General features: G+C 45.0%; 1 protein-coding gene across 7 annotated transcripts in view; it reads right to left on the bottom strand.

Moving 5' to 3' along the window:
• MYO16 (myosin XVI) overlaps positions 1–26,914 on the bottom strand; it is a 530,294-nt gene that overhangs the window by 74,025 nt on the left and 429,355 nt on the right. For all 7 annotated transcript variants that reach the window (XM_059995825.1, XM_059995821.1, XM_059995826.1 and 4 more), the window contains one exon: positions 16,216–16,318. In XM_059995825.1, the coding sequence (XP_059851808.1) occupies positions 16,216–16,318 (103 nt within the window). The remainder of the gene's footprint in view (positions 1–16,215; positions 16,319–26,914) is intronic.

The following is a 26,914-nucleotide window of genomic DNA, read 5'->3' as shown; positions in this document are numbered from 1 at the left end:
GAAGCACGCGGTTTTGCAAGAGACTGAGACTCAAATCTTGCATTATGGCAGTCGGGCTAGCCACTTGGATGGACAGGACAAGCCCTCAACCGCTCTCCTGTTTCAGAGGCCCCTGGTTGACTAGATGTCCTTCTTCATTTAGTTTTCTTTAAATTGGTTGAGATTCGAGGCGGGTACTTGAATGGGTGGCCACAGAGAATTGTCACTTTTTCCCCCCATTGTAGTGCCATTCTCTCTCCCTAGTGATTTTCCATAATTCATAGAGTTTTTTTTTTTTTCTTCCCAACTGCTGAATGATTTTGGCAGTCAACAGGAAGAACAGTTGGTACTGTCTGTGAGCACCACAGAGCAAATCTGTGAGGCAGGCTTTGGGAAGGAGGGAGCGTGTCATCTTTCTGTTCATTGTCGACTGTGGTATGTAACTCGCTGCAGGAAACTCAATCCCCGAAGCAAAATTCACGCAAACTTGGGTTCCGAAATGAAACTCCCAGAGAGTTAGAGGCAGCGATACTACAGAACGGGTAGAAGCAGTAATGACCACTCTGGGAGAACTAACGTATGAAGGGAGCGCACCATGGGGACAAGACCTCCGGATGGTGGTGGAAGAGCTGGATTCTAGTTCTACTCCCTTCATTCAGTGGAGACCCCGGGCAGGAAGACAGCTGCATGGGATGACTAAGATCTCTTCTAGTGACTTTTTTTTTTTTTGGTCTTGGATTGGATTTTGGTTTATTTTTACTCCTTACCCTGTTCTTTTTTTTTTTTTAATCAACTTTTATTTTATTTTATTTTTAAAATTTTTATTGGAGTACGGTTGCTTTACAATGTTGTGTTAGTTTCTACTGTACAGCAAAGTGAATCAGCTATACGTATCCATATATCCCCTCTTTTTTGGTTTTCCTTCCCATTTAGGTCACCAAAGAGCAGTCAGTAGAGTTCCCTGTGCTCTACAGTAGGTTCTCATTAGTTATCTATTTTCTACAGAGTATCAATAGTGTATATGTATCAATCCCCATCTCCCAATTCATCCCACCAACAACCCTTTTCCCCTTGGTATGCATACATTTGTTCTCTACGTCTGTGTCTCTATTTCTGCTTTGCAAATAAGATCATCTAGTGACATTTCTAACAGCCGTTCCAAAAATCAAAGTAGGTTTATCTTGAGAATTGTGCTAGATTTGGGGATATAAAAATTTTCCAGGGATGATGGGAAAAGATGAATGTGGGACAGAAAAACTAGGCAAGGAACAGAAGACGACAAACCATCTCGAGGTGCAGCCCTGTGCAGTGTGATGAGGGAAGGGGCTACACAGGTAACCGGTGGCCACATAGTGAAGAACAGACATTTTCCTGTGAACACTGGGTATACACTAAAAGATTTAAAGAGGATCCCGTCTAACTTTTATGAGAATAATTTTGGAAACTGTATTCAAAATTTATAAAGTTCCTGCTTAAAACTGGCCGGAGAAATGGGTTGCTGGGCTGGGCTCTGAGCAGGACAGTATAATGAAATCAATTATTTGGGTTTGGAAGATTCTACAACTGTTGCTTGTCTGTTGGCCAACTTCTATTTACCTTTTACCCCACCTCCAGGAGTGGATTTTTTTTTTTTTTTTTTTTTTTGCGGTACGCGGGCCTCTCACTGTTATGGCCTCTCCCGTTGCGGAGCACAGGCTCCGGACACGCAGGCTCAGCGGCCATGGCTCACGGGCCCAGCAGCTCCGCGGCATGTGGGATCTTCCCGGACCGGGGCACGAACCCGTGTCCCCTGCATCGGCAGGCGGACTCTCAACCACTGCGCCACCAGGGAAGCCCCCAGGAGTGGATTTTTGATATCCTTTTCTCCACGTCCAGTAGGGCTTGGGTGACCTTCATTTGTGTTCCCACAGCACGCTATGAATGACTGTTCCACTTACTGTCCTGCATTAGGTATCTGCCATTGCACATGTATATTTACATCTCCTGAAGAATATGAATTCTTGCACTTCACAAGTGGTGGGGTTGTGGGGAAGGTGGATTCAGATTAGAAACAGAAGACAAGGAATTCTGAGGTCTTAGGATAAGATGAGTCACCGAGACAGATGATAATGTCCTCAAGGATGAAAAGAAGGTATGATGGACGACGAACACGTAAGCCAGGCCCAGAAGTCATTCATCAGGCTGGAAATAAGTCCTGGAACTCAGTAGGTGATAGGATAAACCATGGAGGGAATAAAAGAAAAAAAGCATAAGCTAGAACGTCGGGGGCAATGATTCAGCTGCACTGCTCTCCTCTACCAAGACAAGGAAGATGAGAAAAAGTGAAACCTCGTAGTAGAGTATTTTCAGGAAATAGGCAGTTGTCAGGTCACATAGGAAAGCTAAATTTGAAGGGGAGTAAACATGGATGAAATGGATTTTCTCGCAATGATTAGGAATTTCACAGGACTCAATAGTGGGTAGTTAAGAAGTGGTCTGAGTGTTTCACATGGCAGATCTGCCTGTCAGGCCAGACTCGGAGGCAGCAAAAAAAGGAGGTGTTGCTGGGATCCACGGTTTGGGAAAATGAGGAGAGGATGGGAACGTGAGTCACAGGACACGTACGAGGGAAGGTGGGATGCTAGACAGGCAGACACAGGGAAGGTGGGAGCCAGAGGACGGGGCCGCTCCCAAGCTCCTGGTGAGATTCTGGTGTGGTTACACTCATGGAAATTCTCCCTGCGCAGGTAAAACCAAGGGCTTTGTGAGTGAGGAGGGCTTCTGGGTTTCTGATCCAGTGGGAGGGCGGGCGGAAGGGAGTCTGAATCCACACTGCAAGTGTCCTGCTAAGACACAGCTGAAGACTTTGTGCAAACGGCTGGGTATTGTACTGCCATCGCATTCAGATGATTTAAAAAAAATTTTATTTAGCTATTTGGGTTCACTTTACAGTTATCCAATAGGTAGATTCATTCATTCTTTATTTTTATTGCTTACCACATGACTTATGTCGCCTATATCTGGAGATGCTCGCTAGAAATTTTAGCATTTGTTTGGCTGTGCTGGTCTTTTGGTAAATGTTTCTTTCTCCTTAAAGAATGAAATTAGCTATTTAGTAGTATTTCAGATTCCTTCCGCAGAAACCGTTCTGAATAATACATTTTAGTCCTTACGGCCTCTGCTCTCACTGATACTGTGGATTAGTGGGACATAAATCTAGGAATCTATCTTCATCAGGAAAAACCCAGACAAGATCCCAAAATTTTCAAGGATTTACACTGTCTATTAATGACACTGACTAGGAGAAAAGTGTTGGCCATTTTAATTTTGTCTCCGTGATGAATTCATGTACAGTTTCTCTGTAATCAGCGCCTTAGTATGCTATATCAAATCCAACAAATTAAGATTCATCTGAATGAGACCAAATGTTCAGATCACCTACATTCTTGATTTTGGCTGCATTCTCTTATAAAAAGATGCTCTCACAACCAGAGAAAAGGAGAGGTTGACACGTCCTCCTACTGAGTCCTCTGCTTGTGTTCCCTAGATGCAAAGTGCAACTCCCAGATGCGTCATCTCCTATGTGAGATGAAAATGGTAATGTCATCCTGACTCCTGTAAAAGTAAACCACCTGTGAATTAGAGTCTTTGCTATTTTTATTAGAAAACCATTAGGTTTTTTGTTTTTTTCTTCTTTGAAGTGACAGATTTTAAAAGATTAAACACAATTGTCATCGATGACTTCGAAAGTTTCGATTACCGCTACAGTTTCCAGGGATTGTTTCAGAGGTGTAGGCTGTAGGAGGACAGACAAGGGCCGGATGGGCGGTTGCCATGGAGTGTAGGCGGACTGGACGCTGCGGTAGAGAGAGATGTGGAGGCACCTGTGAGGTTCCTCCCCTGGCGCTCCGTCCCTTCACCATCATCCCTGATTACTGCTTTCAATCACAGAGAGGCAGAGGCAGAGGAGGGCTGCCCTTCTTGGGAGCGTAAAGGGACCCATACTTCCCGTTTCCATGGCCGGATGCGCACAGCACTGGCCTCACCTTTTTGGGGACATCCCCCATCTGACCACCCCTCACTGATTGGCAGACCACGGGCAGAACTATCTCCAGAGTGATCTTCCTAAACATCAATCTCGCTATGTTACTTTCATGCTTAAAATTATTTAATAGGGGCTTCCCTGGTGGCGCAGTGGTTGAGAGTCCGCCTGCCGATGCAGGGGACGCGGGTTCGCGCCCCGGTCCGGGAGGATCCCACATGCCGCAGAGCGGCTGGGCCCCTGAGCCGTGGCCGCTGAGCCTGCGCGTCCGGAGCCTGTGCTCCGCAACGGGAGAGGCCACAACAGTGAGAGGCCCGCGTACCGCAAAAAAAAAAAAAAAAAATTATTTAATAGCAGGTCATGATTTTCAGGATATTGCTCAAACTCTTTAGAAATGTTTGTTAGACTTTCTGTAGTAAGATCCTTTTTCAATGCATTCAAGTTTATCTATTCTCAAACTATATCATAGTTCTTACCATTCCAAAAGGGGAACTTGTTTTCTTCCTCTGGCTCAACGTATACTGTTTATTTGTCTTCATCTCTCTCTGAATCATCTACTCGGTAAGCCCCTGTTCATCCTTCAAAACCCAGATGGCTTCATGAACTCTCAGTCTAGTGTATACTTTATAACAATGAATTCATTACAGTAGTGTGTCTATGTCACTAATGTACCTTGAAGATATCTCTAGAATACCACTGAATTCCCGGTTTTGTCATTATTGGTATACCTGTCTGAATGTTCAACTTGACTGTGAAGTATTTGTGGACTAGAATAATGTTGGAAAAATACAAAGGTCATAATTTAGACATATTGGGTGAAGGAAAGTAGATGGAATGACAAAATGGAAAAAGCAGAATTTCAAAGAAAGTGATTTTCAGGGACATGAGCTACCACATGAACTCAGATGTTTAAAATTTAATTTACTTCAAATAAATGAATCTTTAAAAAATTGTATCTGTTTAAACTATAGGAATTCATTCATTTTATAAAAATGCATCTCATGCAGTTCAAGAAACAAAGATGTTAAGTTTCATATTTCTGGCACCATCACATTCTGGTGTAATTGTAAACCAAAATCTAGGGCCTATTTCATCCTCTAATTCTTTACCTACTCTTGGACTCACCTTGCCCACTGCCTCCAGTTCATTAATATTCCAGAAACCTTCCGTGGTTTTATGTTGCCTCTAAGCTAAAATGCATACTTCAGGGTTTAGTATTCAAAGCCTTCCATAATATGATCTTTATTAATCTCGGAAGATCTAACACATTTCACTCCTCTAAAAGAGATGCTATTGACTCTTATTCTAACTTCCCACATACTCCCTGAGAGCAGAAACCAATTCAAGGCTTGCGCAGACAATGTCAAGGGCCTACAGCATCTGAGCACAGGGTTCTTACTGAATGGTGTCACCGCTGCTGCCACTGTTATGTGAGATGCTATCTCGGATGTTTCATATGTATTGTATGTCATATTATTGGAAGGTTTTTTATTAATAACTACCACATATAATTACCAGATTATATTTTAATGAGAAACAGTTTATTGTGGATGCTTATATCTTTGCTGCAAAATGCTTTATGCTCGTTATTACAGACAAAAAATTATGCTTAAAAAATTTTAATCTCCTTTGCTCTAAAAACATTAAGCATTGTTCAAACAAATACTTCCCGTTTAAAGACAAGATATATCATAGCTAGATTAAAAGTAGTCAACTTCTTTTACTGTAATATTAGAATTTCAAAAAATGCCCTGGTATCTATCTCTTAAAGTGCCCTACCAGTGTCAATCTGTTCAGTTTTTAAAATAGCTTTATTGGCAATCATAAGAACAACACACTTTTTTATGTGTTTTGATGTCTGTGTCTCTCTCCCATCAGGTTTGTTTTTCTTCCTGCTGATCTGAGAATGTCACTGTGTTCCTTTAAAACACACATCTTTCTCCTTTCTGTACCAGGTAGTCTCTTTCAAACAGACGCAGCCTCCCAAACCCCAGCATTCCCACAGGCACGCTATGGACAGTGCTTCACACATTCCTGGTTAGCTATCATTTTCATGTAGTACCTAGGTGCATTGTATCTCATATCTTTTCCTGGTTTTCCTGCCTCACATTTATTCACCCACCTATCCTACCACCTGTCTGTCTTATCCATCTATTCACTCACCATTCGTCCATCCACCCATCTGTCCCTCCATCCATCTCCCCATCCCTCCATCCTTCTACCCGTCCCTCCATTCATCCTTCCATTCCTCCATCCTTCCACCCATCCCTCTATCCACCCCTCCATCCTTCCATCAATCCCTCCATCCATACTTCCATCCCTCCATCCTTCCATCCATCTACCCTTCTGTCCCTACATCCCTCCATCCATCCTTCCACCCCTCCATTCATCCTTCTATTCCTCCATCCATCCTTCCATCCTTCCATCCCTCCCTTAATTCCTCCATCCATCCTTCCACCCCTCCCTTAATTCCTCCATTCTTCCATCCACCCCTCCATCCTTCTATCTATCCACCCCTCCATCCCTCCAGTCACAAATCAAACATGTGCCTAGGGCCTTCCTAATACCAGGCACTGTGCCAGGCTCCAGGACCACAAGGATGGACAGAATCTGCTTTATCCTTTGAGGAAGCTCAGTAAAACAACCATTTAACTAAAAGCCATCTTTTTCAGGCTGAATTCACATATTTGCCCCGTTTGCTTCTTTGATTCCTTAAGTTTCTACAGAAGACCACTATTTTGCATATTTATATTTATTAATAATACTACAGGATTTTACATTTTCATGGTGGCTTTGAAAAACTACTAAATATAAATATTCTAATGTTCAGTCTGGCTCTGAATGTGCTTTTAAACATCCTCAAAGGATACATTTGTACTAAAATACAAGTTCTTTTCTCTTTGTTATAAATAGACTATTCTTGAAGTTTAACTTCAATGCAGAAAAGATAATTACAGCTACACACATCTAAAAGAGTACTGTATCTTCTGGTATTTGAAGAAAGTGGTTTGGCTCGAATTACATATAATTACAGGTTAAGAAAAATTAATGACTCTCACCTAGAACAGTATGACCTGTACAGCAAGCAGTGATGAATGAAAACTACTATTTTGTGCTTACGAGTGAATTACGCACTATGTGATCCTATGTACTATCTCATTATAGAAATCGTACCAGTATGGTCAAGAGTGCTTCACAGAAAGAACAAATCTCTTCACCCCATAGCGACACGTTGTGCAAACCAAACCAGTGCCAATCCCAGACGAGGCTGATTAGCTCCAAAACCACAGAGCAAAGTGCACTGGGTAAGTTAATGGATTCATTTAGGGAGCACCTTTAGTCTCTGTCTTTTTGACAAAATGGGCTCAATGATGTCAATAATATTCACCTGCCCTGTGGAATGTGATGTTATAAATGATTAACAGCAGCATAAACACAATCGGAGCCATTGTGCTCACCGGGGTGGGTACAGACACAAACTCGGAGCATGGCCACCGCCAGCAACAGAAACGTTACTGCCGTTTATGTACCTGGATGTCGGCTTTACTTCTAAAAATGTGAACCCTCATAGCCCTTCATCCTCATCATCTTCTCTAAGAGTATCTGTAGAGTTTTAGATTTTTGAAACATTACCGAGCTTTCCTAATGTTCTGTGTGTGGTGTGATCACGCTTGCTTTGAGACTCATCTATGTTTACTTTCATGAACTGTCTTCTGCTTTCAACTCCAGCAGGGCCAGGTCCTTTCCACCTTTTTCTATAACTTTTATTGGAGTCGAGTTGATTTACAATGCTGCGTTAGTTTCAGGTGTACAGCAAAGTGAATCAGTTAGACATATACATACATCCACTTTTTTTAGATTCTTTTCCAGTACAGGCCATTACAGAGTATTGAGTAGAGTTCCCTGTGCTCTACAGCAGGTCCTTATTAGTTATCTATTTTATATATAGTAGTGTGCATATGTCAGTCCCAGTCTCCCAGTTTATCCCTCCCCCTCCCTTGCCCCCCTGGTAGCCATAAGTTGGTTTTCTACATCTGTGACTCTATCTCTGTTTTGTAAATAAGTTCATTTGTACCTTTTCTTTTCTTTTTCTTTTTAGATTCCACATATAAGCAATATCATATGGTCTTTTCCATCTTTTGGAGCGCCACACATATTCTGTGCAGCAAATTCACACCTGCACAGAAGAGCTGGCGCACATTCCTGACCTAAACTAATGTGCCGGTTTTAAAGGAGAGTTCACTCTGACTCAGTTAAATATGATAAGACTGTTGTCTGAAGGTCCCTGTGAGGTTCCGTCCCTTCTCTGCCTCAGCTACTGTCTCTATCCATCTACCTCTGCTCTGTCTCACGTAGGTCACGACCTTAAGTTCACTGCCTGGCTTCCCAGCTCTAGTCTTGCTTGATACGTTTTTTCATGTTTAAAGCCTAAATCAGATCATGTTAACACCCTCCTTAAAGCTCATCAGTGGCTTCACGTTGAACTTGAACACTGTGCTTTGCTCATACAAGTCCCCCTGGTTCTGGCCCCTGTGTCCCTCTAAGCGTCCATTCTCAGCAAGGTGGATTCTGCCTCAGAGGGTGACGTTGGCTTCTGATGGGCAAAACCCCGCTTAGCTATGACAAGATTGGTGGCATACAACAGATGCTTAATAAGGGCTTATTGGATGACCACCTCAGTCTGGAGTGGGGAACACTAGACTGATGCAGAAGAGACGGACTTGGATGGGGTGTAGGCAGGACCACCATTCTTTCAGTAGTTGTCAAGAACCAAGCTTGTCCAGGAAGATTGATCCTTGAAGGGCCACAAACTACTGTAACAGCTAAGATTTTGTCCCCCAGTCCCATTCCCTCATTCATTTTTTTCCATGGAGGGGAGCGACAGTGAAATAACAAAGGCTGAGAAACTCTGCCCCACGGTGTGGTCTCTCCCCTTGTCACTGGTGGGTGTTCGGGGCTCCACCATCCTGCTCCCATCTGAGTTCTTCTCTTGGGCTGCCCTCCCCTTGGGACAGCACAGAGGGCTCCCACCCCACCCTGCTTCCTGCCCCATCACGTGACTGGCTCCTTGCCAGCCCTCAGGTCTCAGCCTGAACGTGGTGGCTGTGGAGATGCCTGTTTTGATGGCCGCCCACCTGAGCGGCCCTGGGATTCACCATCACAGTGTCCACCTTGGTTCCCTACCAGTGAGGAGTTACAGGACCCTAACCTGTAATTATTTATTCATTCACTGCCCACGGTACAGACCTCCCATCCCCCTCCAGACTAGACTGTAAGACCCCTGTGAGGGGGACAGGCCATTCCTCCTTAACATTGCATCACAACTGCCTGTGTAATTTCAGGACACAAACGATGCTCAGTAAGGCTGTTGACCTGGAGTTACAAGAAAGTAGATTGATTCCTAAGACCTGAAAATGGCATTAGCCATAGGCATACCCTGTTCTCACTTAGCAACGGTTGAGTGCCAGATATTACACTGAGCCTTTTGCTTAATGAGGCTGAGAGGGAAAACATGAAATGACTTTAAAAAGGGACTATCACACGTATCAGCCAGACTCGATTGTGGATACTTCCGTTCCCAAAAGAAACGTGATAACAGGTAGGAGGTTCGTTCGTTCATTCATTCAACAAACACTGGTTGTCTACTATGACCCAGACCCCAGGAGACGTGATCGTGAAACACACACACACACGTGTGTGTGAAAATATATAAGAAAAAAAGAGATGCAATATTTGTCCCCAATAAAGTTCAGAGTGAAAAGGGAGACACACTGTCCAAGAATCAAACATCTGTAATGTTATTTTTAAATACTGAGTGAATACACACCAAGTGTTTGGAGTAATTATCTTTAGGTAGTTCAGTTGTGGGTGATCTATATTTTCTTCTCTAATTTTCAAGTTTCTTATAAAGATTGAAATATAACAAAATTATATTCATATATACGTGTATACGTACATGTTTAGTACACGAGAAAAAAGGAAACACGTATACGTGCATATATATAGTACTTCCCAGTCACAATGCACATAGTACCAAGAGAGACTCTTAGATCCCTAATTTTGATTATTTTCAACATTAATAATGCCAGAGAAAGAGGAGGAATATGAGAGAAAGAGTAATTTTATAGGCTATTTTCTAGCTTGAACTACGGTTGATTTATGAAGTGCCCCTCGAGTAATAAAACAAAGGCTATAAGCCATTAATTTATTGTCCTAATGAGAGCCAAGGGCCCTTATACAATGGTCTCGTCTTCAAAGATGTACAGAAAGTGGAGCATGTTTAAAACTTTTAACAGTTTCTCGTTCTTTCTTTTATCATCTTTTCTCTACTGGACTATTTGGGGTTAATGAAATAATCACTCCTTCATCCAATGATTTTATTTAACGTTACGTTAATCTTGCAATTCTTAGTACTGTCAGAGTGAATTCTTCCAAGGCCGTATATTTTAGAGAGACACGCAGCGGAATCTAGGCCATGCCTTACGTGAGAAGATATAAGGAATGAAAATTATATTAAAGGATGATGATGAAGAAAATAATTATTGTAATTGTTTTTTAATTAATTAATTTATGGTTTTGGCCACGCCACTTGGCATGTGGGATCTTAGTTCCCTGACCGGGGATCGAACCCGTGCCCCCTGCAATGGTAGCGCCAGGGAAGTCCTGTCATTGTTTCTGTTAGTGAATAAGCACAAACAGGAAACGTATATTTCATTGAATGTGGAGTCTGCCCTTTGTTACTTCCTTTAGATCTCTCTTCCTTTCTCTCTCACGCACACAAGGACTAAGAATCATATCAGGTGGGTCGTTGAGGTCAAGTTCAAGTTCTAATTGCGTTTCTTACTTCCTGTCTGTACCATCTTGAGCGAGTCACCGGCAGCCTTCCCGTGTCTCACCCCCCATTCGTACAGCCTTAGAGGAAACGTGAAGTCCCTCTCAGTTTATCATCAAAATTTCTCCTTCCACGCTGTCCTGCAACAGGTGTCACACAGGACACTCTGCTTGTCCGCAAAGCTCCTCTCACCCCAAAGTTCTAGAAAAGTCTGGAACGACAGGGCAACCTATCCCTGTGAAAGCCTTGCTGAGTGGGGGTCAGCCATCCCCCAGCCCGGCTCCCCCTGGGCCCTACGAGTGCTGGGGGCTGCACGGCACCCCTGGCACCCATGAACGGGCTCTAACAGATTTGTTTCTCTCTTCGTCACCCTCCAGATGGCTTTAAAATGAATATAGCATTCAAATAACTTCACAGAAGAAAGCATCCTCTAACCAGTTGATTCATATAAAATGTGTGAAAATCAGATGATACCATTTATTTTTCCACTTAGAATTAGTTTCAAAAGTTTTCCCTTTATATAAATGACATAACAGGGCAAAACACGCATGTTTCACGTGAGCCAAAGTGCCTGCCGGTCGCTGGTCTATGGCTGGGGGAAATCAGGGCAGAAAGTGTTTGATTAAATGTACACAGTCCGGAGGGGTTATTTTTAAAGTTACCCTTTAAAGTGGGACTGAATTAAAAATGTATATATTCAAACAAATGAAATACCTGAATAATTTAAAAAACACCAAATAGTAGAAGGTTAATAACTAGCAGCTTAATTTCACTTGTTTTCAAACTGTGTAGATTTTTTTTTTTCACCACAAACAAAGTATGCCACAGACTCTTCGTTTCAAAAAGAAAAATACCTCTGGTGAGACAGAATACAGTCCTGGAAGGCAGTCATGTAGAGTCCACTCAAATCATTTCAAGAACCTTCTACTTCTTTTTGAGCAACTTAAATTCTGCCTTGAAATAAGGATAAAGCTCTGATTCAGCATATTTTTAGCGTATTTTTAAAATATGTCATTTCATCAACATGAACAAGGATGCTTTTCCAGCCATCACTGCCTCATGATTTTTCTCCACTTTTCGTTAAATTAAAACCCCCTTCTGTTAAAACGGTGATGCTGAGTACGTAAAGGGAGTAATGGCCTGAGTGAGTCCGCCCAAACTTGTGGTGACCAGTTCGAATCCTGTGAAGATGCCTTTGAGAAGAAAGGGCCGGGGGCGTAAATTATGCAATAGGTTAATTATTATTTGGAAACAAAACTGCTTTAGGGAAAGCACTGTCAGTGTGACTTACCGTTTTTTTCATAAAAGCTTAAAATAATTAAGTTGACCCTACACAATATTCCACTTAAATTGTACTTAGGGAGTGGCTACAAATTTTAAAAGTCATTTGTAATTACAGGAGTAATGCATAGATACATGTACCTTCTAAACATAGATACAAGCTAAAAATTCCATTTGATTCTCATTCCAAAACCATTCCCCAGATATTAGCACTGTTAGGTTTTTGTGAATTGTTCCAGGTTCTAACAATTCGTATATGTCTGTGTATACTCGTATCTAAACTATAAGCGTAGGTTTGGTGGCTTCTTATTGACACAGACTCACTTATTGGCCCTGCAAACCTGCACAGAGTGTCTGCCTGCATCTTTCCGTCACCTGTGCTGGAGACACAGCAGCAAACCGGGCAGCCGCGGCCTCCAAGGATGCACTTCCTCGCTGGTGGAGGACAGACAGGCAGCAACGTGGTCGAAGGTGGGCAACCTCAGGAGTGAGAACAAGCAGAGGACACGGAGGTGGGGGCTCGGTCGCGAGCAAAGCTGGCAACCTGCACGCTTCAGCAGGGCTGTTCTCCACCTGCCTTTGCCCAACGGGTGAACACGAGGCGAGCGTCCCCTAGACTCGCATCTGGCCTGAGAATCGTCACCACATCTGCTGTTTCCTCCGGACGCCCGGAGCATCTAGGTCTCCGCTCTCACACTAGAGCTGACATTAAACACTGGACAGAGTCAAACACTTCTTCCCTTGAGTCCAATTCCTTCTTTTCTCCCTTTCTCCTTCTCCTCCTTTTCTTTGCAAAATGCAGTCAGGACCTAGCCTCCAAAAGCCCCGGCTGCTGAAGGGTCAGTGGGCTGACGCTTGCATAAGAAACATTCCGATCAGAATCGCCAGCAACGGGAAGCAGCCAGCTTGTTTTACCTCCATCTACTGGGCGAATCAGAAACAGAAAAAAGACACGAACTACAGGAAGCAGTCTGCTCAGACTCATAAACGAAGCTACCAGTGCCTCTGATCGGAGCTCAGTCATAAACGAAGCTACCAGTGCCTCTGATCGGAGCTCAGTCATAAACGAACCTACCAGTGCCTCTGATCGGAGCTCAGGCCGGGACGCATAACCCATGCCTTTCAAGTTCTGTAGTCTGAGGAAAGGGGCTTTCGGTAGCTACATTAAAAGAGACAGATCGAGGCGAGTGCAGTGGAAAGAACACAGCACAGAAGACCCGGGTCTGGTCCCAGCAAAGGGGCCTCCCCACCGAAACGAAATATTCGCCGCACCTTGTATTTTGATCAGTACGCCTCGCTCTAAGACGACCTCCTCATGTCTGAAATGAGGTTATTCCTGTTCACTGCCTACCTTCCTTCTTCTGCATGGAATTGTTATAGGGCTTAACTCAAATAAGGCAAACAAAACAAACCCTATAAATAGTTGTAACAAATTCCAAGGATGAGAGGAAGCGTTACTTATGAAATATCAGGATTTCCAGGGCCTCACGTACCGACTCCAAACCCACGGCTACATAAACAATAAACAGCACACGCGGATTGGTAAACAAACGCACAACACTGAAGGGAAGACGTCTCTCCTCGTCTGAAACAGAAGGAAATCCCGGTGTTCAGCACCGCTGATGGAATTGCTGTAACGCGCAAGAGAACAGGAACGATGGGGCTAGAATGCCGCTACGGATGACGCGGAGTCTTTCCTGCACAGGCTCTGATCGATGTCTGGGAGAAAGGAAGCACTCTCACAAGATCCCCAAGGCCCATCAGACCCACAGTTAAAGGATCATATTTTTAGCTAAGAGAATTGAATTTCTAGCTAAAACTCTACGCAGATTCACGCAGCAAAGGATGACTCCGATCCCTTTATGTTCTAGCATCGCTTCTAAAACCTTGGAGAAGAATAGCTATTAATCTCACGCTAACCACTCGGCCAAAGGATGAACATGCGCGGCTTCACAGGAAGTGTACGTTGGACTCAGCAATTTCAGATCAGGCTGCCCATACAAGAACCGCCCGTTACGACCTGCTGTTGTTTCAAACAGCTCCTAGTTAATCCTCGTCTTCATTAACCAGCCAGAAGATAGCGGCCACAACTCTGCCTGTAACTATCACCGCGTTTCGAACAAATGCTTTGTTTCTGAAACGGAGGGGTCTGCCTTTCTAGGTCAGAAATAAATAATTTTTTAAAAAACTTCCTTTGCTGTTTGACTAGCACAAGAGTGAAACATGAATAAGCTTTATTTCTGTGAAGTCAGTGATTTGCCTTATAGCATCAAGTATATGAAAGGCTACATCTTGGAGAAGCTGGAGAAAGCTGTCTTTCCTAACTATTCAATAGGGAACGTATAAGCAAACATGATCAGCAAATGAATACCTTTCTTTTTTTCTCTGTCTTGTATTTTTGGCCTCCTTTGGGGAGATAAAGAGTGAGGGAAAATAAACTAGTGTAATGAAATGGGAACTCTTCTGCATTTTGATGCACTTTTTCAAAGTCCCAATGTATGTGGGATTCAGTGTCATACTGTCCCCAGCTGCACTGTCAAGTGTCCTAGCACACGCGCACTGGCTTGCTCCCCAGCCCCCTGCCGCCTCACGTCTGACCTCACACTCTACACAGGTGTCTCGGAGGAACGACGGCTGGTCAGGTGTTATGGTCCCTGCTGGTCACTCTCACAGTGGAAGAATTCTTCCAGATTCCCTCACTTTGTCTCGACAAGTCAACCTTCTTTCTCAACATTAATAAAGTAAATTATTCTTATCTGTGTTTTTTTAAGGAACAAAATGCAACGAGAAAATCTTCGTGTTCTATATTCAGGAAACACTAGTGTTCAGGTACTGGCTTAAAAGTTCTGACAATGAGTCAGTTGAAATAACTTCACCGCCTACAGGCTTGTGGAACAATTCTGCATGTGAGCCCACATCTTATGCCACTGACTGGAGCGGGGCTAGCTGACATCACTCTGTGTTAGCAAGTCCTCCTTCCTCCTTTTTTTATCCAATCTTTTGGCACAAGTGTGCATTCATGCCTACTACCGACTGTGTGAGCGTCCTCCTTCAGACCGCTATTTGAAGCTCAACTCCATTATTAGGTAAAAAAAGGAAAGAACAGGGGACAGGATAATAAAGAAAGAGGTTGGGTGGCACAGACGATGAAAACGTTACTCATCGATGCTAAAATGCGAGGTTCTTAGTTCTTCGTCGTAGACAGATAAGGGTGTTAGTGTCAATCCAGGATTCAATACCTGTCTTACCCACATGGGGCCGCTTTCAGACACGTCAGCAATTCTGAACCTTCTCTTCATGTCATTTCTGCACTGAAGTACTCTTTTCTGGCCTCATCAACTATCATGCATTTTCACTTGAAGATGCTCTATCTCCCTCTCATTTTTAAAAAATGAGATGTATGTCTGCTCTCCAGTAATGCTTATGTTTTGCCAAAGCTATTGGCCACCAAGCTCTTTGCCACCAATGCATTTGCAGATGTTTTATATCTAGGAACCTGCAATAATTCCTGGTGTGGTGGACTCTATTCTATTTCCTGTTATTGCTCTAACATTACCTTCTCAGTTCTTTTACTTTTCAAATTCCTCTTTCTCTTCCTAACCCTAGTCACGGTGGCATTCTGAGTTGCTTCAGGGATTAAACAGAATCCAAACTGTGCCCTTGTGTTCGTGGGGAACATCTCCCTGCTCTTCTGTCTCCTGTTCCTTCCTCCTTCTGGGAGCCTGGCTATCCCTCCAGCAGACCCCTGAGCTCTTCCAATCCCCCCCGTTTTGGTTCCTCCGACTTCTGCTCCCTTTCAGACGCTCCAGAAAGCTCTGGTACCAGCACTGGGGTCTGGGATGTGGGCAAACTTAGTGGGGCTTCCGGCCTTCTCCCCGCACTATAAACAGAGGCTCCGAGCTTCCTGCATCCTGCATTTGCTGATGAAACTGGTGAGTCAGAAGGACTGATATGTTTCCAGGGACTACACTTAGCATCTCTCTTTGCCAAACACATCACAGCAATTTGTTTTTGCCAGTGAGACTGGGGCAGCTCCCCGTGGGGACTCGGCCCCGCTACTGGAAACCCCAACTGCTCTGGTAGGAGCTTGTAGATCACTCACCTGCCAGCCTGGTAACGGGCACTGCTGCAGAGCCAGCCGGCATCTCTCCTCGGCCGGCAGCATCCTCTTGTCGTCCGGGAGGGTCTCGGCCAAGGGCTTATACCTGCAAAAAGCAGTGGGGACAGGAAAGCCATGACTGAATTGGTCATCAAAGGATTATCTTCAACAGGGTTGCCTTTGTTACCCTGTTTCTTAAACTTTTCCCATTCTTACTTTATCCTACATGCCCCCAAATCTCCATCCATTGTGCATTACATTGGACCACTAGGAAACAGCCCTTGTCCTTTACAAGGAAAATGATCTTAAAAGGAACCAAATATATCTCTCAATCCTGTAATGTATCTTTAATATTATCAGGAGTGATGCAAACCATTTATCAAATGAAACTTCAAAGAGGAAGAATATGAATCTATTAGTTCTCATTTAAATTTGTAGAATACTCTTAAAATACACCTTTTAAGGTATTCCCACATTCTCTGTTAGTGTTCGAGAGTGAATCTAGAGGTAGTTAGTATCTATAATAAAGGGACACCAGAACACCCAAAAGTTTTATTTAAGTGAGAGGTAGAGAAGCTTCCTCCCCAGGGAGTAGATACCGAGTATTTTAAAAGAAGGACATTTTATTTTTGGAAAGTTCCTCAGAATAATTAAATTCCGCTCTTTGGCTGAAATTCATGACTATATAAAGTTTTCCTATGGGTTTCCAAAAAAAATGCCTTTCAAAATTATATGACCCATTAAAAAAAAATCTATGTGAAATTTTCATTTGCACTTATGGCATTTAGCCTGACATGGAAGCCAAACAACATTAGGAGGAGGAGGAGAAGGGGGAAGAGCAGGAGGGGGAGGGGGAGGGGAAGGAAGAAGGGGAGGGGGAGGGGGAGGGGAGGGGAGGGGAGGAAGAAGGGGAGGGGGAGGAGGAGGGGGAGGAAGAGGGGGAGGAAGAAGGGGAGGGGGAGGAGGAGGGGGAGGAAGAGGGGAGGGGGAGGAAGAAGGGGAGGGGGAGGAGGAGGGGGAGGAAGAGGGGAGGGGGAGGAAGAGGGGGAGGGGAGGAAGGGGAGGGGGAGGAAGAGGGGGAAGGAGAGAGACAGGAGAAATGAGAAAAAAATCTAACTGCATCTGGTGTGTTTATGATCCTCACGTTGGGCTGCCCTGGGAACTCAAAGGTGATAATTAAATCACCTAAGTTTTCTGTTATTTTCTGTAAAATATCTCAGCTTTTCATCTAAAGTTTGTTGCAGCAAATTTGGCATCTTCTCAAATGAGTCCTTTGTTTCCTGAGGACATCTAAGGAAGGCGGTGTGTCGCCTACACACCCGGTTCACCACCCCCATCCAGCCGAGCACTGAGAGGGCTGGACGCGTCCCACTGGTGGCCACCGCACATCTTTATCTCTGCAAGTGAGGTAGAGAAGCGAGGTTGGAGGGGGAAGCGCGGCAGGAACTGTGGGTCTGGGGTATAACATGAATCCTGAGAAAATACACCTGTGTGACTTTTTCAGTAGCAGACTTTCATTTCCCCTCTAAAATCCTTTTAGCATACTGTCACCGAAAACTTACCGTATTATTTGTCCTGGATTGAGAATTGTCATGATATTGCTCGCGTGAGTCAGACAAAATAAATACGGCCGCATCAGCAACACCCTCCCTTCTCACACATAGATTTTCGCTCATGTATCAACTCAGGGTACAGGAGCGGGTAAAAATAGCAAGCAACAGAGACTGAACAGGAATTGTAGCGCTAGAGGCATGGCTCTGAAGAATCTTGCTCATCGTTTTGAGCACACTGAATGGTCTCAAATGATCTATAGATGATGGAAGTATTCAGTGATTTTTTTTTTTTTTGATAAGAGGCAAGAATATGATTTTCTACTCTGCAGCGTGCGGAAGGCCGGGAACTGGGAGGAGAGTGTACGGGGGCAGTGGAGGGACCACCTGAAGGTGATGGGCATCCCCAAAAGATGCTGGTACATGACATCGGAGCATCAGTGGGCAAACAGGGACTATGTGTTATAATGTTTAAGTGGTTCAAAGGTGATAACTGACATAACCGTGCAATGTATGTGAATAGGAGAGAGACTGGATTGGGGACCTAAACCAAGATTCAGGTCCAGCTTTGCAGCAAACTTGCTGTGAGGCCCTTGGCAAAGCACTGAGCAGGTAATCTTCCCCTCTCTCAGTACCGCACATGTGTGCGACCCAAATTCTAGGTTCTGTTGTAATCATTAATTTAATTTGTATCTGTCCTCAAAGTGTGCGAGCTTCCCCAGGGCTCGGGGTCATCTCTGCACATCCCATGGTGTCTGCTCCATTGCCTATGCGTGTAGAAAGTATGCATACATGAAGAAATTGGGCTGGGAGAGTGGAGGATGGGGAATGACACTTCTCGAGCACCGAATGAATGCAGGGGACTTTTCATTAGTCACTTCGCACACTCCTCCAAGACGCAGGGGGCACGGATGATAATCTCCTTTTGATGGTGAGAAGTTGACGGTCACAGAAATTAAGTCACTTGCCCAAGTTCACACAGATGATGTTGAATTGTGTCTCCCCAGAAGAGGCGTGACCTGACTTGGGAACAGGGTCTTCAAAGATGTAATGCAGTTAAGAGGAGGTCTGCAGGGTGGGCCTTAATCCCACAGGACTGGTGTCCTTATAAGAAGAGAAAATGTCACGTAAACACAGAGACACAGGGAGGATGCCACGTGATGATGGAGGTGGGGTGACGCAGCTGTAAGGACTGCGGGGCCACCACCTGAAGCCCAGAGAGGCAAGGAAGGAGTCCACCCAGAGTCTCAGGGGGTCAGGGCCCGGGCGATGCCCTGATTTTGGACTTGTGGCCTCCAGAACTGTGAGAAGTACATCTGCGTTGTTCGCAGCACCCCGGTTTGTGGTGTTTTGTGAGGGAAGCCCTAGGGACCTGACACAGATGGTGGAAGGGTCTGGGATTGAACCTGGGGCAGCCTGACTCCACCAGTGGTGGCAATGTCTCCACCACCATCGCTCCGGCTGAGGCGGGAAGGAAGCAGCCCCGGCCCCAGAGAGTTCCAGAGTGAAAGAGACGAGCTTGAGCATGAAAGTCCCAAACGCACAGTAACCATCAGCATACGGGACATGCAGAGATAAGAGCTCTTGGTTCTCTGACCTTTGGGTGACTGAGCTTTTCTTTAGCAGTAAACTAAACTCATAATGACATACAGACTCATTCAAACACTCAGGAAAATCAGCGCGTTTCCACCACTTACCCAGAGTCACACAATGCAATGAAATCACTCAAATTATCTTCTCATTCTTTTATAATTGTCTCATTCTGGAACTTTGCTAATTATCACCAAGAAGTGAATTGACATAATTCAAGTATCTGAATACAGTATTAACAAGTCAGAACAAAAAACCTTAACACTTGGTGCCTTTTTTTCTCATTTTATATTGTTCTTTTGACACCTAAAATGGTATAATTCTGACATTTCAACCGAAAAGACAAAAACGTCATCTTAGACAGGGTGAGGTACTCTATTTTAGTGTAATTAAAAACATCTTGTCTTTTGGAATGTGAGTGTCATCTCTGGGTGGTGTCACGGGCCCATCACTGCACTGAAGCATGATCTCATAGAAACTTCAATTTCAGACCAAATGGAAATAACCAGCCCGAGCCTGGACCTGCACATGGTCCTGAGAGTGCTGGTGTGACTGGAGAAGGCACTTCTTCGCTCTCGTTCCCCACACCCTCCTGGCCTCTGTTGCCCAAGAGGTGGTCACCTCCATCCACTGAAGATTCCCTATCCTCAGGCTGACACCTGCCCTGCATCCCAGATAAACCAGCCGACTCTGAGAAGTCAGTGTTACCTCTCCCGGCTGACTCACTCTTGTCTCATCCTGGTTTGGCGTGAGGGGCGTGACTGGCACCTAGTTCCACGTCCAGAATCTGGGTCGTGTGGCTCATTCACTCGGGCTCATTCAATCAATCAACCAATATTGACTGAGCACAAAATAGATACTGGGAATGCAGCAGGAAACAAAACAGATCCTTATACCCCTTACATCCCATGATGGAGAGAGAGATAATAGAAATGTAAATGAGGACGGATGTCAGATATGACAAGACAGATGGAGAAAAATAGAGCAGGGAAGGTTTCAGGGTGAGCAGATACCTGCTGGTGAGGAAGGAGGCATGGCTCTCTCTGGGGAACAGGGATCCAAATTGAGGGCATGGGGTCTGGAAGCCTGGGGTGGGATGGTACCAGCTTAGCAAATCAAGGAAGCAGGCATGGCTGGAGCAGAAAAGAGGGAGGAAGGATGGAGGAGATGGACCCACAGAGGTATCCACACAGGGTGAGGACGAAGACCCCACCGGTGATGCCATGGACTTTGGCTTTGACTCTGAGAGTCCCGGGGAGCAAGGCTTTGAGCAGACGAGTCACGTCACTTGACATTTAAAGAATCGTCACAGCTGTGAGGCTGAGAGCAGGCAGAGGGAACAAGTGGGGGGCTGGGGAGACCCTCTGTACGCTCTTGCCACAGCCCCGGATGGAAGCAACAGGAATGGTAGGAATTGGTTGAACTCTGCCCATATTTGAGGCAGATCCAATAGGATTTCCCAGTGCACTGATGTGGATGTGAAGGGAAGAGAGCATGACGTCATTTCTCGACCTAGGAGACTGAGGATGACGTTGACATTTACTGAGATGGAGCAGTCTGGGAAGAGTAGTTATTTCCCTGGGCCAATGCTGCATAAACTGAAGGAAACGGTCAGTGCAACTCAGGAGAACCAGAAACGGGGAGTGGAGGTGAAACTCCCAAAGGAGGTATAGACCAATGTCACCAACACCCCCGAACCAGACCTAGTGCCTCCCTGGTTGTCAATTCCTCAGCCGGGGTCAGTCTCTTCTCTGTCACGACCTTCTGTCTGACTGAACAGGACAGTACTTACCATGTGGGAAACTGGTCCTCTTTCCATTACGGTTCTGAATACTCAGGGTTCTCTGTTACTCGGGGTAACACAGTTGAAACCTATAACTGTGTTAGACGCTCCATTTGCCTCACTTCTCTTGGGAACGTGTCTCTGACGACTTTCATCCTCCCCTTCCTGCCAGTCTACATCCTAAGTTGCCAGTATATAAGTGTGGGGTTTCCCAGCAAGTCCCATCATGGCTACTGAAAAATTCTATAACACACACACTCGTCATTAAGTGCTCTTTCTACATCAAGGATTCATGAAACCTCTCCTCAATGCACTCACAGAATCAAGAATATGATGACGATAGAAGAATAACAGACATGACCACACCTTACAAAATTATAAGTGAAAGAACCACATTACTGGTCCTTTTCATTTTGGGGTCTCTGTATTCTAAGATGGGTAGATTGAAGTTGAAGTAGCAGAGAAAAAGCTAACAATTAAGAAATGTAAAGTACAATAGAACCTAAGGAAAGTGATGAAATAAATATTCCTCTTTTCAAAAGTGGTTGTTCCTTCTAGTTTCAAGGAGAACTTTGACATTCTATCCCTCATGGTCCCAGAGACCAAAAAAAAAAAAGGGCTTATGCAGTGACCGTAGACGTCTGGTTAAACATTGTAGTGACTCTTAGTTGACTATCATGAAATTGTAGAATCATTGCCTTAGAAAGATGCAAGGGATATATATTAAGCTAGTGCTTTAAAAAAAAAACTTAGATGCAATATCTCTGAAATTGTTTCTGTTTGCTGAATATGGACTTCATCTCTTCATTCTCAAAGAAAACTATGTCGTGACAGTTTCAATCCCGAAACCACTTAAACAAGAAAACCAAGAAATAAGAAATTGAAATAAGAAAACCAAGACCTGATGACATTTCTCTTATTAGGGACATATTTTAATTACTTATTTGATAACAACAAAAGAATGCTTGAGGATTCCCGTTAACCTCCTTCTACCTGAGACAGGCCTGGATAATCCACAGAAAGAGGAAGATGGAGCATGGAGGCAACTCTCCGTCGGAGGAAACATGGAGAGGGACAGCAGGTGAAGGCAGGTGCAGGGGCGGGGGAGGGGCAGGTGGGGCTGGGACTGTGTGATTTCAGAGCAGCCCGGGGAAGGCAGAGTGTGAGATGGGGTCCACAGCACTAACCCTCGTGGAGAGGTGCGAGCATGTCAGCACTGACAAGGGGCTGCTGGATTTGTGATTGAGGACTTGAGGCAACGTCCAGAAGAAACCAGAATCCTACAGTATCAAGGCATTAGCAGATGGTGGAGAAGCCCGAGGACCGGGCTCTCGTGGTTCATGGCATAAATAAAGAAAAGGTCATCAGCTTGAGCAGGAAATAGAATCAAGCAAAGTTTTGGGGTGTTTTGCTTTTCAGCGGCAAGGAAGAATGTTCAGACAGCATGGGCAACACTTGGAGAAATCTACGAGTCCTACAATCTATCCATGCTAATTTTTGTGTATTTCTGTTTTCCTCCAGGTTATCTCGCTCATTAAGGTTTAGTTCTGATAGGATGAGGACACAGTTTCTTCTCTAACCATTCCCTTGAAATTTTCCCACAGGGCCCTGGGTGGTTTGTCTGCCTGGCGTGTAGCACGAACGTAGCCGTCTGGCTATGGTTAAACGGGGATGCATTTTACCCCTTCCACAAACTTGCCTGGATTGTCATTGTACTGACCACATTCCTGCTCTCAGGGTAAACGCAGTGCAGGTGCAGAAGGGTGATTTTCTAGCTATTTGGGGCCAATTTCCAGCATTCAGGATGCTGAGTGGTGGGTTGAGCGTAACAGCCGCCTAGCAACGGGACTGACATACGTCATGAAGATGCTGAGAAGGATGAAGAAGCAGGAGTACAAGTGGGCTTGAGAGAGAAATAGAATCTATTTCAACGTGGAGGTTGGGGGGAGGACAGGAAGGAGAAATGAGACACAGAGAGAGAGGATTTGCACAAGTGCTTTTCAACTAAAGAGGATCCCTTTCCTTTCCTTTTAAAGAAAAGGATGCGAAAGCAAAAAGTCCAAAATCCTCCAGCTCACACAAAAATCCATTGTGTTAAGTGTTACCCACTCTTTGTCTTCTTCCGTGAGTCTTAAGGTTTAGAAATCCCAGCTAGGGCTGTCGGTGGGTCTGGGTGTTAGCCCCCGGAGCTGACGGTCCTGTGATGGGCGGGCTCTGCTCCACCCACCACGCCCATCTCCTCCGCGGCAGAGCAAAGCCTGAGCTGCTCAGAGGACCACGTGGAGTCTTCATCACAGGCACCTGCCCGTCTGCCCCCCCAACATCTCTCTGCACCTGCTGTGCCCTCGTCAGCCTGACACAGTTTCCAGTGGGTTCACCTACATCCCCTCCTCAGTAGGCACGCCCTTTTCCTGTATATTTACAGGAAGAACTGGAAGGGGACGTTCGCTGTCTTTTGCCATGGCCTTGGGGTCTCCTGGAGTGTTCGGAACTGGAATTCGGTCTTGAGTTTCCTTTTGCATCTGTTGGGACTACCATTAAGCCCCTCAGGATCTACAGGTGACTCTATTAAGGGGAAAAGTCTTTCCATCCTTACTCTGACAATTCCAGACCTACTGCTCACGCCGCTGTGCAAGACTCAGTTCTCTTCTCTTCCCAAATGATGGTAACTAGGCTGCTGTCATCTTTCGAAAATGGTTACACCATTCAAAGGCACTGTGGCCTTCACATGCCCATGGGTTTCCTGGTTCAAGAGCCCCCTAGGAGCAGAGTCCTTGGGAAAAGTTGCCGGCGGTGGGGGGTGGGGGAAAGGTGGGCGGTAGTGGTGGAAGAGCTGCCCCATTGATGTCACCCCAGAGCTGCACGCCCACATGACAGTTCTGTCCGAGGCTGGGTGACTAGCTTGGCGAGGGTCATCCCTAACTTCTACATGCAATTCTCTGGAGTTCAGAATGGGTCAGGGGAGAAGCAAGGTGGGGAGAGAGAGATGGAAGGAAGGGAGAAACACCAGGGAAGAGTTATCCAGTGCCTAAAGATTCCAGGTATGATGATGGATCAGTCCGTATCATCACTGAATTCTCACAGCAACCGCAGAACGACATTTACAGAGATTACGTGATAACTGCAAAAAGTTACAACAAAGCTAGGTTCTTAGTCTAGGGTATAGAATTCTGAGTCTAATATGTCTCCTACTAAATGTGTGCGAGAGATGGGACAAACACAGATACTTGCCCCTTTTGTTTTTGAGCCTGAAAGGATGAAGGTAACCGTCATACAGATTAATGTATAAATGAGGACTATTAATAAAACAGGAAATGTAAAGAGAAGGACCCCACGCTACTGCCCTGAATTCCAAGCCTCCTATGGCAAGATGATATTCCCCTTCTCTGTCTCCTTCTCCTCCTCCCTCATTATGCTGGGTGTGTGTGTGTTGCTTTTGTTACTGTTATTTTGATGCCATTATTATGCTATTATTTACTGTCATCACAGCCACATTTATTAGGCGTTTATCTGTTACGACTCTAAAACACAGCATCCAAAATTCAAACTCAGTGCCTGGCTTTTACATCACTGCTGGTGGAGATGCAGACGCAAGAGAAAGGAGATAATACAGAAGAGTGAGGGGGGGGCTTCCCTGGTGGCGCAGTGGTTGGGAGTCCGCCTGCCGATGCAGGGGACGCGGGTTCGTGCCCCGGTCCGGGAAGATCCCACATGCCGCGGAGCGGCTGGGCCCATGAGCCATGGCCGCTGAGCCTGCGCGTCCGGAGCCTGTGCTCCGCAACGGGAGAGGCCACAGCAGTGAGAGGCCCGCGTACCGCAAAAACAAAAACAAAAACAAAAAGAGTGAGGGGAATCCTGGACCTTACTTCCTGGGCCAGCTGAGAGGCCCTGGAGAAGCCCTTTTAGCCTTCATCTGAAAACCCCCGGGATGATTCTGTGTGAGCTCTACCGAAGGTGTGCTGTTTCCCTCGGCTGTGACCGCTAACGTGCCAACCGGCTGCAGCCTGGGAGCTGCCGGCACGGTGAAGGCGGTGGGTGCCGAGGACCACACAACCAAAACGAATCCACTCACGCCATATGGTCCCTTCCTCGGAAGCATCTCACTCCGGAGCCCGCGGCCAAGCAGACCGCCCGGGGATGCGGCCTTAATTGTGTGGCATTCATTCAGGCACTTCATGTAATTAAGCCGGAGGCTCTCATCCCAGACAATATGGGAGCTGAGTAATAAAAAAGAACGCGAAATTCTACCTTGGCTCCTGGGGTTAGCCAGTGCCACTCTGCAGATAAAAAATGGATTCGGAGCACCTGCCTAGAATTTACATGACAATGCTCTCAAGTTCTCTTACTTCAAGCCCGTCCCACCATTTCATTCTAATTGTACAACGGAAGAACGTTCGAATTATTCAGTAAATGTATGGAGGTGAAACACTCAATTACAAGTGTCCTGGTGTGGAATATACACAGAGTTCCATTTCCTGAGCAGCCTTTGCAGCAGGTAACCTGTTTCTTGGCCAGGGTTGTACTTGCTTCTAATCGGGCCGGAAGATAGTTTTCCACACAGAAATCCCATCCCTGCATGTACGGCACTGCAGGGCCATCTACTGTGGGGACATTTCAAGGCTGGGCCTTCTCGCGGGACTGAATCTGCGATGGAGCTGAGCTAAGGGTTGCAGGCGAAGGACCCAATGCTGCTGTTTTCAGACCCCGTTACACATGCCCAAGAGGATGCTTAGCGCAGTCGGTGAGGACGTGGAAGCTGACGTGCTCCACCCTTCCCCCTCCACACTTTGCAGAATTTACTGGCTGAGCCATAGCCTGTATTCTTCAGGTACCAGAACAGCTTGTTTCCTTAAACTGAAAAGAACAGCTGTTCATTTGTTGTTTAAGCCTAAATGAGAGCCCTCTCTAAGCTTTGTGGTTTCAGTAACATTATCCTGTTCCTAAAGCAATTTGCTCCCTAACCAAATACCCACTGAGGTTAGTCTGACCTCCTATCTTTGAGTAGGAACAGGAAACCAAGGCAGGTTGATTTATTTGTTGGAAAAATTTGTTGTTCCAGTGTTTTCTCTCCTTACTAAACACAGAAGACACCACTTCTCCAGGTAAATGGCTAAAACATTTTATGAAGACTGGTGGCTAATGCCAGTTATTTTATGATTTCAATATATTTATGTCGATTTCAGATATTGAATTGAGTTACTTACAACCATAGGAACCTGCTATTCTGAATATCACTGTTATTAGAATTGGTTAGCAGATCATGAAGAAGAATGAAATTATTATGAGCTCTGAGGGAAGAGCCTGGCACTGAAACTAGATCTCCCGATTTGCACAGTGATGAAATTTTCTTTTGAATGTCTACTTCTGAAAATGTGTGACAAGAGCTGAATGAAGAGTTGGGGTTCAGTATCTGAACCCAATAATGTTTGTTAATTTTGGAAAGTATTCATTATTTTAAAAAATGCTTTATGGAGGCGTGTCCATATTTAAGCATTCAAGTGGATGAGTTTGGAAATAACTGTACCTCTGTGAAACCATCACCACTATCAATGCCATAAACGTAACTATCACCTCCAGAAGTTTCCTTCTGCCTTCTTTATTTTTAGTTATTTACTTATTTACCTGTGATAAGAACACTTACATAAGATTTACCCTCTGAGCAAATTCTTAAGATAACAATACAGTACTGATAACTATAGACACAATGCTGTACAGTGGACCTCTAGGACTTACTCATCTTGCAGAACTGAAACTTTGTACTCTTTGACCCTCACCTCCT

The sequence above is a fragment of the Delphinus delphis genome, chromosome 18 (assembly GCF_949987515.2).
Source record: "Delphinus delphis chromosome 18, mDelDel1.2, whole genome shotgun sequence".
In the NCBI taxonomy this organism is placed as follows: domain Eukaryota; kingdom Metazoa; phylum Chordata; class Mammalia; order Artiodactyla; family Delphinidae; genus Delphinus; species Delphinus delphis.
The sequence above is the reverse complement of the archived record's forward strand: the minus strand, read 5'-3'. Positions and strand labels throughout refer to the sequence as shown.